The sequence below is a fragment of the Ammospiza caudacuta genome, chromosome 5 (genome assembly GCF_027887145.1).
Source record: "Ammospiza caudacuta isolate bAmmCau1 chromosome 5, bAmmCau1.pri, whole genome shotgun sequence".
NCBI lineage: Eukaryota > Metazoa > Chordata > Aves > Passeriformes > Passerellidae > Ammospiza > Ammospiza caudacuta.
The window spans coordinates 6,449,249-6,462,059 of record NC_080597.1 but is presented as its reverse complement, the minus strand read 5'-3'; the positions used below and the strand labels follow the sequence as shown (position 1 = coordinate 6,462,059).

The 12,811-nt window shown below is 48.3% G+C and overlaps 1 protein-coding gene across 1 annotated transcript in view; it reads right to left on the bottom strand.

The window, feature by feature from the left end:
• SLC6A13 (solute carrier family 6 member 13) overlaps positions 1-12,811 on the bottom strand; it is a 32,344-nt gene that overhangs the window by 15,932 nt on the left and 3,601 nt on the right. The window contains 5 exon segments of the mRNA XM_058806157.1: positions 1,464-1,598; positions 5,838-5,970; positions 8,223-8,307; positions 8,816-8,956; positions 9,804-9,938. Coding sequence (XP_058662140.1) covers positions 1,464-1,598; positions 5,838-5,970; positions 8,223-8,307; positions 8,816-8,956; positions 9,804-9,938 — 629 coding nt within the window.

Sequence of the window (12,811 nt, the reverse complement as noted above, 5' to 3'; positions counted from 1 at the left end):
ACAGCTCGCTGTCCTGTGAGCACAAATTAATTCTAATCAGCTTGGTCCCCATGGGCTGGCAGGACTCACACCATAGTCCCGGTGCAGAGACAGGAGGGCACAGCCACACCTGTGTGGGGCTTGGGGCACAAATCTTTCCCTCTCTGATGGGAAGACACAAGAGAAGACTCAAGCCCTGCTGCACAGTTCAGTAGGATGGTTAAAACATGCTAGAGGAAGGCAACCATCACTGCCAAATCCTGCTTTTCTGTCTCAGAAGTAAAGCATTCATCAGGGAGTGTGGAGTGGGGGGAGAAGAAAGTTTTCCTCCCTTGGTTTAGCAGAGTTTTCCTCCCCTTGTTCGGAGCCATCCTGTTACTTTGAAGGGTTACTCTGCCTTTCCGCCAGCATTTCCTAGGCTGGAAGGAAGATCTGCTTCTAAAGCCCAGGCTGTAATTGAAAAGGTTTGCCAGGACAGACCTAATGAGGACACAGCTAGAACCAGCCATGTCACGCCTGAGGTGGCTTAGTTCAGTCCCCTGGGCAACACAGCCACAGTAACAACAGGACTTTTCATGAGAGAAGGAGCACCACTCAAAAATATTGTTTCATTTCAAAAGCCTCTTGCACCTCATCAGTGCAGAGACAGCAAACACAGACCTGTTCTCACCCTGCCATGCTTTTCTGCACCTCCATGCTGATGGAGCAGCAGCTCCTGCCATACATCCACCAACACTTATGGTCCCATTTGCAAAAGTAATAACCTAGCAGTGGTGCTAGACCAGAAAGAGTTAATAGGGTTACCAAGGGTTTTGCTGGCCTATTTTCCAGGCAGGCACCCTTTAATCTCCTTTGGAAACACCTTCACACAAAGGCTGGTACAGTAGCTCAGCTGGAGCCAGGATTTAACATGGAAGAACTTGTCCCAAAGAGATTAAAAGCAGCAGTCGGGCCCTGACCCGCCTGTCAAACAGGCAGGAATTTCTCACCAGGGATGGGAAGGAGAGAAAGGCAGCCAGGGCCCAGGGACTGCTGCTGCAGCATGCCATGGCTCCCACCATCCATGCACCCAGCATGCTTCCCAAGGGAGATGGAGCAAGTGTGCCAGGAGCAGGGCTCATCCCCACAAGCACAATGCAAAGGGGCACCCCATGCACTGTCTGGCTCCACGGCAGAGGAGCTTCCCCAGGAATGGGAGGGATAGCTTGCACCACTCAGGAGAAAGGATTAAATCCCACTGCCCATACCCCTGAGCAATTCAGACTCAACTCAGACAGGAAAACAGCCCTGGAGGGCAAGAGAGCAGGGACTATCAGAAAAGACATCAGTATCACAGCTCTGCCTTAGAGCCCCAGGGGGGCAAAAGAGGGGTCAGAAAGTAGAAATTGGAAGGAAAAGAGTAGGAAAACAAAAAGGAGAGAGTGAGGGCTGCCAGAGGAATCCATGCAAGCACAGCTTAGCCATTCATCCCCCCTCCACCTTACCTGAGGGTCTCCAAGGCGACTGATGTCTGGATAAAGGTAAAAGAGGATTCCCTGGGCTGCCCCAGGTAAGGAGACTCCCCTGATGAGCAGAACAATCAGCATGACGTACGGGAACGTGGCAGTGAAATATACCACCTGGGAGGAGCAGGAAGGGACAAGTGTGAGAGAGAGCATGGGCCACAGCACACAGTGCCAGCCAGCAGCACAGCACTCATCCCTGGGCAGGGAACAGGTCAGGCTGCTTTGCTGAGCACCTTGCTGTCTCCTGCAGGAGAAAGAAACATGTTTTAAAATGCACTCAGGAAATGTATGACGTGCCATTGTGTGCCTGGAGCCAGAGAAAATCTTTCTAGTCCTAGAGCAATCCAGACCCTGAGCCAGGCTGTCAGCAGGTTGGACTCAGAGTGGGTCTTCTGAAGCCAGTGGTGCAATATCTACATGCATCAGGGAAGAAGCTGCCCCCAATATCCATCTTCACATCCCTACTCCATAATCTGAGTGACACACAGTCTCTTCTTCTCCACAGCATTTAGTGGCAAGGGTGAAGGGGTCTGCAGGTAACACCTTGAAACGTGATTGCCACTGAAGGACCACCAGGGACAATGCTGGGGGTCTGCAGCTCAGAGCTGGGACTGGCAAAGGGGGTGTGCCCAGCCCTTCCCACTGCAGTGACCTCATCATGGGCATTTCAGAGCAGGGCTGCAAGTCTCAGAATTGCCACTAAATTGCCATCCTGTCTGGGATGCAGACCCAAACAGGACCTTGAATGTGGTATTCACATTCTCTCAACAGAGATAGACATAATTCTCTCTCCCAGGGTTTCTCCTGGGGAAGGCAGTGAGAAAGCTCAGAGAGAGAAGAGAAAACAATTCTTATCCCTACTTGCTGCTCCTGTTGTTTGGTACATGGGGAATGTGTTATGGAGATTGTTTACCAAAGGGGGTTTGTTAATTGGACTCTGCTGATGGGTGTTTGGACTGATTCACCAATTAGGTCAAAGCTGTGTCATGACTGAAAGGGTCACAGGTTTTTCTTTAGTATAGTATAATAGAGTGTAATATAATTTAGCTAAATACAGCATTTGTTCAGCCTTCTGAATCATGGAATCAAGGCTCTTTATTCCCTGCCTTGATGCACCCTGCATTGATACTTGAACACACGTCCTCTTGCTTTTTGTGTCACTAGCCCCATGAGAAATGCAGATAGGTAGGGTTAAAAGCACTTTTCTCTAGCAAAGGAGCTACATCCCTTGGGGAAAACCAGTATCAGATAATCCTTTCAGGGACTTCTCTAACTCTGGTAAATGTGACACTCAGTTTGGGGACTACCAGGGTGCTTTCGGGACTGTTCAGGCTATTTACTGCAGCATGCCACAATGACACTACATTACAGTCTGTTTCCCACACAAACTGATATTGAGAGCTCATGCAATCTCCTCAACAATTCAAGTAATGTGAATAATCCTTTTGCATTGCTTCCACACCTTAAAGAATTATTGGCCACCTTGAGAAGAGGTTGTTCATTATCATGCTAGGCCAAAACCAGAAATGTTTCTTCTTCAGGATTTTTCCTGTGTGGACGTGCTGAGCAAGGACTTGCATCAGCATGCTTCACCTGAATGCTACCCTACAGCTCTTTTCTCAGCTCTGGCAGTTGTGCACTGGAGAGCTCATCTCTGGAGAAAGTGCAAAATGTAATGATGTGAAGTAACCCATTTCTCACACCTGCCCATCCATCCAGAATAAATTGCTTTAAGATCCCAAAGCCCACCATCTCTTAGTGGGAGTCACAGGCTGTGACTCATCTTTGGCCATTTCTGTGTTAGGGGACATCCTGCTGAGAACAAGCATCTGGTTTCCCTGGACAGTATGACCACTTCTGCTCTGCCCCTGGGTAGTCTTTATGATCTGAGCAGTAATTCACAACAAGATTTTGTTTTCTGGATCTACTCTGATAGACTCCATCTGAATAAAGCAATGTCCAAAGCACCTGATTCTGTGAGTCCTTCCCTAAGACAGGACACACACCCTCCAGTCATTCAGTTTTGTATTGTAGGACAGGATTTGAAATATATCCCATCCTTGAAAAAACCCAATACTAGATTATCATCTCTTTCTGCAGCTCCAGGTTTTCCATGCATTTCATGTGCTCTGCCCTATGTATCTCAGCAGTCGTGGATAACACTGACACAAAGATCAGTGAAAAATACCTCCTTGCTGAGGCTCTGGATCGCCTGAGATACCTGGAGCAGGTTCATCCCTGTCCCTCTGAATCTGCATCCTGAACACTGTAGAAACCAAGGACAGGATCCTTCAGCAAGTAAATCCCTCATAGTGTCAAATTTTCAAGGAGCTTCTGATTTAGAGCTGTACAGTGACAGTAAATCAAATCTGCAGGTCCTGCAAGTTTAACTGTCATCACTGTATTTACCACACAACCAAAATCTTCCTTCAGGAAATAATGGGATGCAAGTCTAAGCTTTCTCAGCCCATGAAAGCAAGATTAAAAACAAAAATCATAAAAACAACTCATTGTCTTTGAACCTTAGTGCACATTCTTCCAGGATGCCAGGTTGCATCTCTAATCTCTAAATAACATCAGTTTTAGGAGCTCAGGGTACAAACTGGTAGTTGTCTGGCATATGATTTGAATTCATATTTTGGTAACATCCTATTGCTTTACAGCCTGTGTGAATTACTGTGTTAAGTTTTTCACTCCACAGCCACTCACACCTCCACCGAGACCTGAATTTGGAGAATGCTTTGCTGGATTAATATTGCCAAACTTCTAACAATAGGAACATCTGGATCCAATGAGATATTACTCAGTGTTTGGCTCAGACCCAATATTTTTTATTTTTTGGGCATTGTTAGCAGTTACATCACTAGGAGCCTTGCCGGGATCAGTGTGATTGTTGTGTCACATGCTGGTCAACAACATCCAGGGTTTTATTTGAACCTGATCCACATGCCTGTGCAAAGTGGTTCCATCTGTGGGAGTGCTCCTGGGGTCAGGCAGGCCCTGTGCAGCAGGATGAGAACCACTGCTGGTCTGAGTAGGGTGATTTCAGCTCAGGGTGCTGACCCTCCACAGGCAAATCCTCAGAATTAAGGAATATTTCTTTCCCAGTGGGGTTATATTCCTGCAGCCATCACTTTAGTCAGATTATGAAATATGTGGAAGGTTGATAAATCTGTGGACACTGTTGCTTCAGTGAAAGGAGGTTTCTGTTTTCAGGATGTCACCATCACTAGTACTTTTTGCTAAAAATCACTTGCATTTGACTGAGAACTTGTATCTAAAATAGATGGAATTCAGGACTTCCCACACTACATTTGCTGTATCTTCATATCATATTTGCTGTTATTAGACTGCCTCTGTTTTCTTTTACCAGGCCACCACAGCAAGCAATTGCTCTTTTCTTCTAATTTTACTCCATGGAAACCAGAAAATATCATCCCTGTAAGCTGCTTGATTTGCCTGTCATGTTCCATAATCCCAGGCCATTCTGAAAGCAAGAAAAACTGCTAACATCCAATGCCATCAACTTGGTAGAAATGGGTGCAGCTAAAGTTTACACCCCATTACACATTATGGCTTGTTGAAGACATGCAGAGAAGACACCATTTAGGAAATACACTAAACCTTTTCATTTCAATCTGTTCTTGCTGGCTCCAGACAAAGCTAGCTGGGAATGGGGTCAGGAGGCAGTGGCAGAAACTAAGTCATGGGGTCAGTTCAAATCAGAGTGGCACACTCTGTAACAGACAGCATGGAACGGAGCTGGACAGCAACACCAGTTTTTTCCCCAAAAACTTTACAAGAAATAACTCTGGCGTGACTAGTGTGGGGATAGAAAAAGGAGGCCTTTACTGCTGGAGAACATGAGCAACTGTAGGAACAGTTGGGATGAATAGAAAGCACAAAAAGACAGCTCCTATGGTGCTGAGGCAGAGAGGGCTTTGGGGCCATCATGGTTACCTTTTTTTATATCTAATGATTTTGAAAATTTTCCAGCTGGACTTGCCAGCAGAGGCAAGAACATGCTGCTTGCTCATGCTGTGGTGGGAAGGAAGGGAACATGCAACCACCCCAGACAGAGGAAGACTGCAGGATCTCCTCAGCCTGTGGATGGAGAGGAACTAGATGGGGATATACACCTTGGATGCTCTGAGATGCCTCAGTGCTCCCATCCTTTCCTACCCAAAACCACAGAGCCTGGCTCACACTCCTGCTGCACACTGAGCCCTACAGGCTCCCACCGGCTTATGCAGCCAGTGGTTCCCAGGGGACCTCAAGGACCTCTCTGAACCTGTAAAAGGTGAGCAGAACCGGTGCTGTGGCCAAGAGGCTTGACCAGAACCAAGGACTCACCTTGCCCGTGGACTTGACCCCTTTCCAGATGCAGAAGTAGCAGATGATCCAAGCCAGCAGCAGACACAGAGCCAGCTCCCAGCGGAGACCACCCAGGTGCTGGATGCCATCAGAAATCTTTAGCACTCGCCTCCTGCATTGGGGGAAGCAAAGAAACATGCAGGAGTCACTGATGCTGGCCACTAATATTCCCAACATCAGGCTGGTTCTCACCTCCTTAGTGCCTGGTGGCTTTGGGGAGAAAAGCTGTCTTACTGACAAGGTTCAGGTCTGAGCTGAAAGCCTCAGAGAAATTAAGCTGTGCCCTTCTCTGAAAAATCCTGCCAGCCATGGACACACAAAGTTCACCTACTTTTCTGCCACGCTGCAATCCTCAAAGTCAGGGGTACACTGCACTTACCATGCAGAATCCATCAGGATCACCCAAAACAAAAAGCAATGCTGTCCAACCCCTTCTCCCTAGCACACTTCTCTCTTTTGAGGCAGCCCTCAAGACACAGAGCAGCACAGCATCCCATTCTGGGACTAAGACCCAACCACCACCACCATAATCCCCACTGCACAGTCAGAAGATAATCTTTTGCCAAACAATCATATTTATAAATCTTTCCTGTTTCATCTTCCCCAACAAGAAGAGGCCACCTAGATCATCCTCTTACAGCCAGTGTGGAGATAAAATCCTGGGTTATGTGGACCTTGGTACAAATGAGGTCAGATAATAACAGCCTTTCCATGCCATGTGTGTGTCAAATCTTCGTCATCACTTACATAAGTAAGGACTCATTCATCCTCCTCTACCTCCAACACCTCACAGTTGAACCTGAGTGTGAAACCCCAGAGTTCAGTCCCAGAAACCCAAGCCTGAGAGGGACTTGCACAACACTGGGGCCCAGCAAACAGCAGTGTCCACCCTGCTGCAAAAGACAGCAGTTACCCCAAAATAACGGTGCTGCTGGAGAACCCATGCCTAAGGCACTCTGCTGCCCTCCCTGCCCCACAGCCTTGCAGCAGTTTGAGAGGGTGGGAGAAGGGTTGGAAAAACCACAGTGCACTCTCAGATACGCTTTGTCACACTGCTCTTTGCCTGCTTCTGAGGATGTGGACTCTAACCAGTGCAAAGGGTGCCACTGGACTGGAACTAACTGGGAAGAGACCTGTGGAGTGTGTGATCACCCCACTGGCAGGTCAGAGCTCCTCAAAGAAATGCTGGCCTCCCACCTCCCTGCCCAGGGACAGCAGGAACAGATGCTGCTGACAGTGGAAACAGAAGGAACAGAAGCAATGGACAGTGGAAATTTCCAGTCCCGTGCTGCTTATTCCCCAGTAACACAGGGATGGCCACAGCAGTGGTAGAAACAATGAATTTTCCAGTGCTCAGCCTCAGGAAAAGCAGCCTAAGGCAGGCCCCCATTTAATCACCTGTGAGCAACAGGCAGAGGGAGAGCACAGGAGACAAAAAAAAAAAGTTTTAAAACTTTGGAGTTTACAAGCAGTGTCCGTGTGCTGAGCTGAGGAGGCCTTTTGGGTGCTGTGTGTGTGCTCCATCCCCCCTGAGGGTAGGCAGGGACAGAGCCCTCCATCCACCCAACACACAAGGGAAATGCATGGAGGCAGCAGAGGGGTCACCTGCAGTCATTCAGCCAGAGCTCAGAGCTTAGCTGGACCTGCTGAGGACCATCAGGGATCCTAAGCCAACATCCTAAGCCTTTGTGACAGACATAAAGCTACTCTGGACCCCAGGGTAACTAACAAGGAGAGAAAACAATGAACACAAGGGACCAAATTTCAGTGTGAAGTTGTCTGACCCTAGCATTTCATTTCGATTTTGGTGAGTTTCTCTCCTCAGCTTAACTTGCATATTAGTCACCCTATACTGAGGACATCACTCCTTTTTCTATTTTTGAGATAAGACCAGTGCACCTACAAAAGTCACTGCCCACCATGCCAGAGCCTCCTGGGAGCACGCTGGTATCACACAGCAGCATGGATTCAAAGGAAAGAGGTCAGTGAGAGCAAAAAGGCCAAAAGGTCCAGAGGGACAGGGACAAAAAAAGGCCAAAAGGTCCGAGGGACAGGGACACAGGACATCAGAGAAGGACAAAATCAGGTGGCTCTGAGGCAGGCCAGCACAGATCCAGGGCAACACCCTGGGTGCAGTGAAGTTAACCTTGTTTGACAGGGCTGCCCCTGAGAACCTTCACTCTGACCTGCTCAGCTTCCTCTTTTGTGTCCTCTTCTGGCAAGGGTGGGTTTTTGGGATGTGCTACTGCAGTTTGTCCTTTTCCCAGGGAAATATATGAGGGGGAAGGGGTGTTCAGGCCTGTCCTAGACCCATGGAAATGGTATCTGAGAGGGAAGGGGTGTTCAGGCCTGTCCTTTACTTACTCCCAGAACTCGATGACAGGGGACGTGGCGTTTTCACTGGTCACGTTGAAGGTCGAGTTTGCCTTCTGAAGCTCCATGCAGTTCTCTGTGGGAAAGGCCCAGGGAAACAAGAACTGTAAGCAGCAATGGCTGGAGTACCAGAGGATCTGAAAAATCCCTTCCTGTCCATCCACAGTGTTGAGACTCCCTGACATTGACTCTGGGACAAGTTTTGTATAGTCCCCAAGGATGCACAAAAAGAAATCCCTTCCATGGAAAGGCTGAACAGAACCACAGAACAAGAACAACCACAGAAAGACACAGAACAAGAGGATTGAAAGAAGCCAAGAAGGAAGGGCACTCATGTTTTCTGGATCCCAGAGCAGGAGCCACCAGGGAGGTCACCACTGCACAGCACTGGTGCTTCTCTAGCAAAGACTGAGATCAGCAAAGCCTCTCCCACAAAATGCCAACAGCACTGCAGTGACCCAGCACCCCAAACCCAAATCCCACCCACACAGGAGCAAGACGCTGTCCTGAGGCTTGGCCCCGAGCAGTAGCAGGTTTCCCTCAGTGAGATCTGCTGGAGAACAGGGAGAGGGCTCCACACCCACCTGTGTTCCACTCGTGGTCACAGCTGCCCCAGGGGAGGTCAATGGTGAAGGAACTGAAGAGATAAAACAAGGCCCAGGCCAGGACAATGATGTAGTAGAAGTTCAGCAGTATGACGATGACCTGTGAGGCGTAGCCAATTCCTGCAGAAAGGGAGCCCCAAGGGCAGGTGACCCTCATGGATTCCCTTTGGAACAGGATTCCCTGTGGGACCTGCTCACCCAGTGTTTGTGTCTGCTGCTCTGTATTTTGAGTGCATTTTGGCAATGGGAGGGATGCTGGGCAGGTTGTGGTTGGAACACCACCCAAAGGGGCAGAAACATACCATGGTGTGGTACCTACTGAGTCACATCTCTTCTAACAAAATTCATTTTTTTATAATTTTCACTTCCCCTTTTCATCTTTATTTCAGAAGCTCTTTTATTGGCACTGCACACCTTCTCTGGGAGGCGTCAGAGAAGCATCCAAAGGTTTTGGCACATGAGGAGGAGGCAACTGTGACTTTCAGAGAAATCAAAGAAAGTGGCTTGAGGCTGGATAACTGTGATGAAACTCTGCTAGAAGCAGAGGGTCTGACTACTGACAATTCATTAAGAGAGCTGACACCTTCACCAGTAAGGTTTTACACAACCTGCAAACTCACAGAGATGACAGAGCATTGACTTAAAAAAAAAAAAAAAAAAAAAAAAAAAACAGCAGCATGCTTTAGGTTCCTCATAATCACCAGAAGCATTTTCCCCATTTACCTCTTAGAGGACAACCTTGACTGGGCACAAAGCTCCTTGCCACGAAGAAGGAAACTGGGATGGGATGTAACAATGAGAACTGTTGGGTGAAGGTGACCCAAAGAGGGCAGCCAGTGGCCCTCGCAGGCAGATGGGCAGGGGATGTGTGGAGGTGCAGAACAAGGAGGAAACACATCTCTGCTCAAGTCCTCGGTGTCCCAGGGTGTCCCCACCTCCCTGTGCCCTCCCAGCTCCCCCCTCTCACCTTCAAAGAGGGGGCAGATCCTGCGCCAGGCCGTCACCCCTCCCTGGCTCGTGTACTGCCCCAGCGCCGTCTCCAGCAGGAACACGGGGATCCCACAGGTGAAGAGGAAGATGAGGTAGGGGATGAAGAAGGCACCTGGCAGAGTCAAGTGGCAGATAGAAAAATAAGCCCCATGTGGAGTCTGAGGTCAGGCTGTCTCCAGCCAGTCACCAGGCAGGTTCCTCCTGAATGGGACAGCGTAGAGGTTGGAAGATCACATACAGGATACCATGGAAAAAGAATTTTCCTCACATTTCACCTTCTGGAGTGATGTGATTACATTAATAATTCAATATGTACAAAGAATGGAGAAGAAAGTTGTGAATAACTGTATGGAAATACAGAAGAACACTGCTGTAAAGACATTCCAACTTTCACATTGATTATTGTGAAATAATCAATGTGAACTTGACCATGGATGGCAGTACCAAGGCTCTGAGGAGCACACGGAGGCTGACACTTTTGCCCAGTTTGTGGGGTGCTCAATCATTTGCTTGGCAAAAAGCAGCAGACATGCAAAGGAAGAGCAAACAGTGCAGGAAAGCATGCACCTCACAGCAGCAGCCAGGGCTGCCCTCCCATTCAAGCCCTGTCATGGAACAGGCAGGAAGAGATTAAATGCTTCAAGCTTTTGATTACCCCAGACTAATGTTAATTGCAGTGATGGCCTTTACCCCACAGAGCACAGGAGACAGCCCCACAAGATGGTGCATGCCCATCATGTGCCTCTCACACTTCATGTGCCACTGGAGCTGTGCTGAAAGGAGGGACACAGGTCAGGAAAGAGGGAGACTCAGGCAGAGAGCATCATCTTGGCTGTGCTGGGCTCAGAGGGCATGCAGGGGCAGCCCAGGCAGGCATCAATTGTGGTTTCCCTGCATCCTGCCTGTGTGATGCTCACTGGCTTTGGGCTCAGCTCAGTGGGGGTGTAGGGGAAATCACAATCCTGGTGCACAAGAGAACTCAGAACCCAGGAGATTTCATTAAGAAGCTTAGCTATCATGCAGAGGCTGGGAAAGGGAAAGGGCACTTTGGGGACTGGCTGGGATTCCCACCCTGTGCTCATCTCAGCCAGGTACAGACCCACAGCCCCCCCTTCTTGCAAAAAAATAAAAAAGCATAAGCAAAACAGACAGGGAAGGCACCTTGGCAGCTCCCTGTGGACAAAGAGGAGCTGAAAGGGGTGCTGGTTTAATGGTCTGACTCCATGATCTTAGAGGCCTTTTCTAATCTCAGTGATTCTGTGGTACCTGGCAGCCCTGCAGGAACAATGCACATCTGCCCCTATGCTGCAAACAAAAATTGGTGAAGGCAAATGGCAGGGGAAATGTGAAGCACTGGAGGCTGTGAGGAATTTGAAGTTCCAGGCAGATTTTTCATCCCTGGCCCCCTTTCCATGAGGTAGGAAGGAGCAAGGATGGTGCACGAGACTCTTGCATAGTGAGGAAACACTTTCTGTAAGATTCCTTTGTCTTAACACTGTCCTCTCAACTCCCAGCTTGCACAAAATCAGCTCATCATGAAAATCAAGCCTGTTTCCAAGAAAGATTGCTGTCATATAAAAGTTTGTATTTAACTAAACTCCAGGAGAGGTCTCTGAGGCAGCAAGTCAAGCTTTCCTGTCCAGTTTTCCCTTATTTTCAGCTGGCCTGTCTCCTAACCAGTGGTTATCTCAAGTTTCAGGAAGGTTTCAGGAGGGTCCTGACATGTAGGCTGTGAAATAGCACAGAATTATGGTGGAGAGAAGGAAAAATCTGTAGAGATGTCTCTCTGCAATCTGCCCTAAGCCCCTCACATCCCTGGTGGGAAGATTGGTATGCTGAGCAACAGACCCCAGTGAGAGCTGACACAGAGGATGAACCCTGGGCACTGTGTGATTAACACCAACAGTGTTATTTAGCTAAAAATATATGATAAAAACACTTATGTTAGCTCTGTAAAACCTTGAGTAGTTATCTGCAAGAAATGTATCATTTTAAGCAACTTCCCCAACTGCCAAGAACAGAGGCTTGTTTGTAGGGTATTTTAGGAGAAAACTGTCCCACCTGGGGCCTGAGCTCTGGCCAAACCCTGGCCCCTGCTGGTCGGGCTGTGTGCCATCAGATCCAGGTGTTTCTGGGCTAAAAATATAATCAAGTCACTTTGACTTACTGGTTTGGGGCTATAATTGCTGAACCCACTTTTGGGGCTGAATCCACTTTTGGTGACCCAGCTACAGGTGGACACACGTGTAGGATTTTCCCAATTGCTGGTATTTCCCAATCAGTGGGGCCAGAGAGAGCCTGGCCCTGCCACTGCAGGAGAAAGCAAGACCAAACAAGCACACCAAGAACAATTTTTTCCTCTTCTTTGTTGTTTTCCTCTACTTTGTAGGGCTTTGGTGTCATGCATTGAGCATTAAATGTGTAATGCGAATATACCCCCAAAGAAAGGAAGAGTAAATATAACTCAGATTTTAAATAACTCAGATTTTGCAGCTACCATTTCTTGAAGAGGCTTGATTTAGGCAAGGCAGAGCTGCCAGCAGTTGTCACCACTGCCTGCACACAGTTCAGAAGGGACAGAGAGGCATCCAGCAGGGCAGAACTACCTCAGGCTGATGGGAGTGCTGGCACAAGAGTTAATGTCTGTAGGCTGGCTGGGATTGACCTGGGGCTGGAAATTAAATAAAAGCCATGGACCTTTGTAGAAAAATGGGAGAATCAAGTGCCTGGACCAGCATTTCTAAGGGAGTATAAGGCCAAACCTCTGGGAAGTTTTAAAATTCAACTTGAGGTTTTAGAAGGGTTAGAAGGGTTTTGAATCAGTGCTGTCTCTGGTAGGCTGGGTTCCATGAGGCAGCCTTGTGTCCTGCACCACCTCATCACACTGCTCTGCCCCAGGAGAAACCTGACAGAATCTGTCTCCTCACCATGCAAGAGTCTTATGCACCATCCTTGCTCTAAGCTCATGGAAAGGGAGCCAGAGAT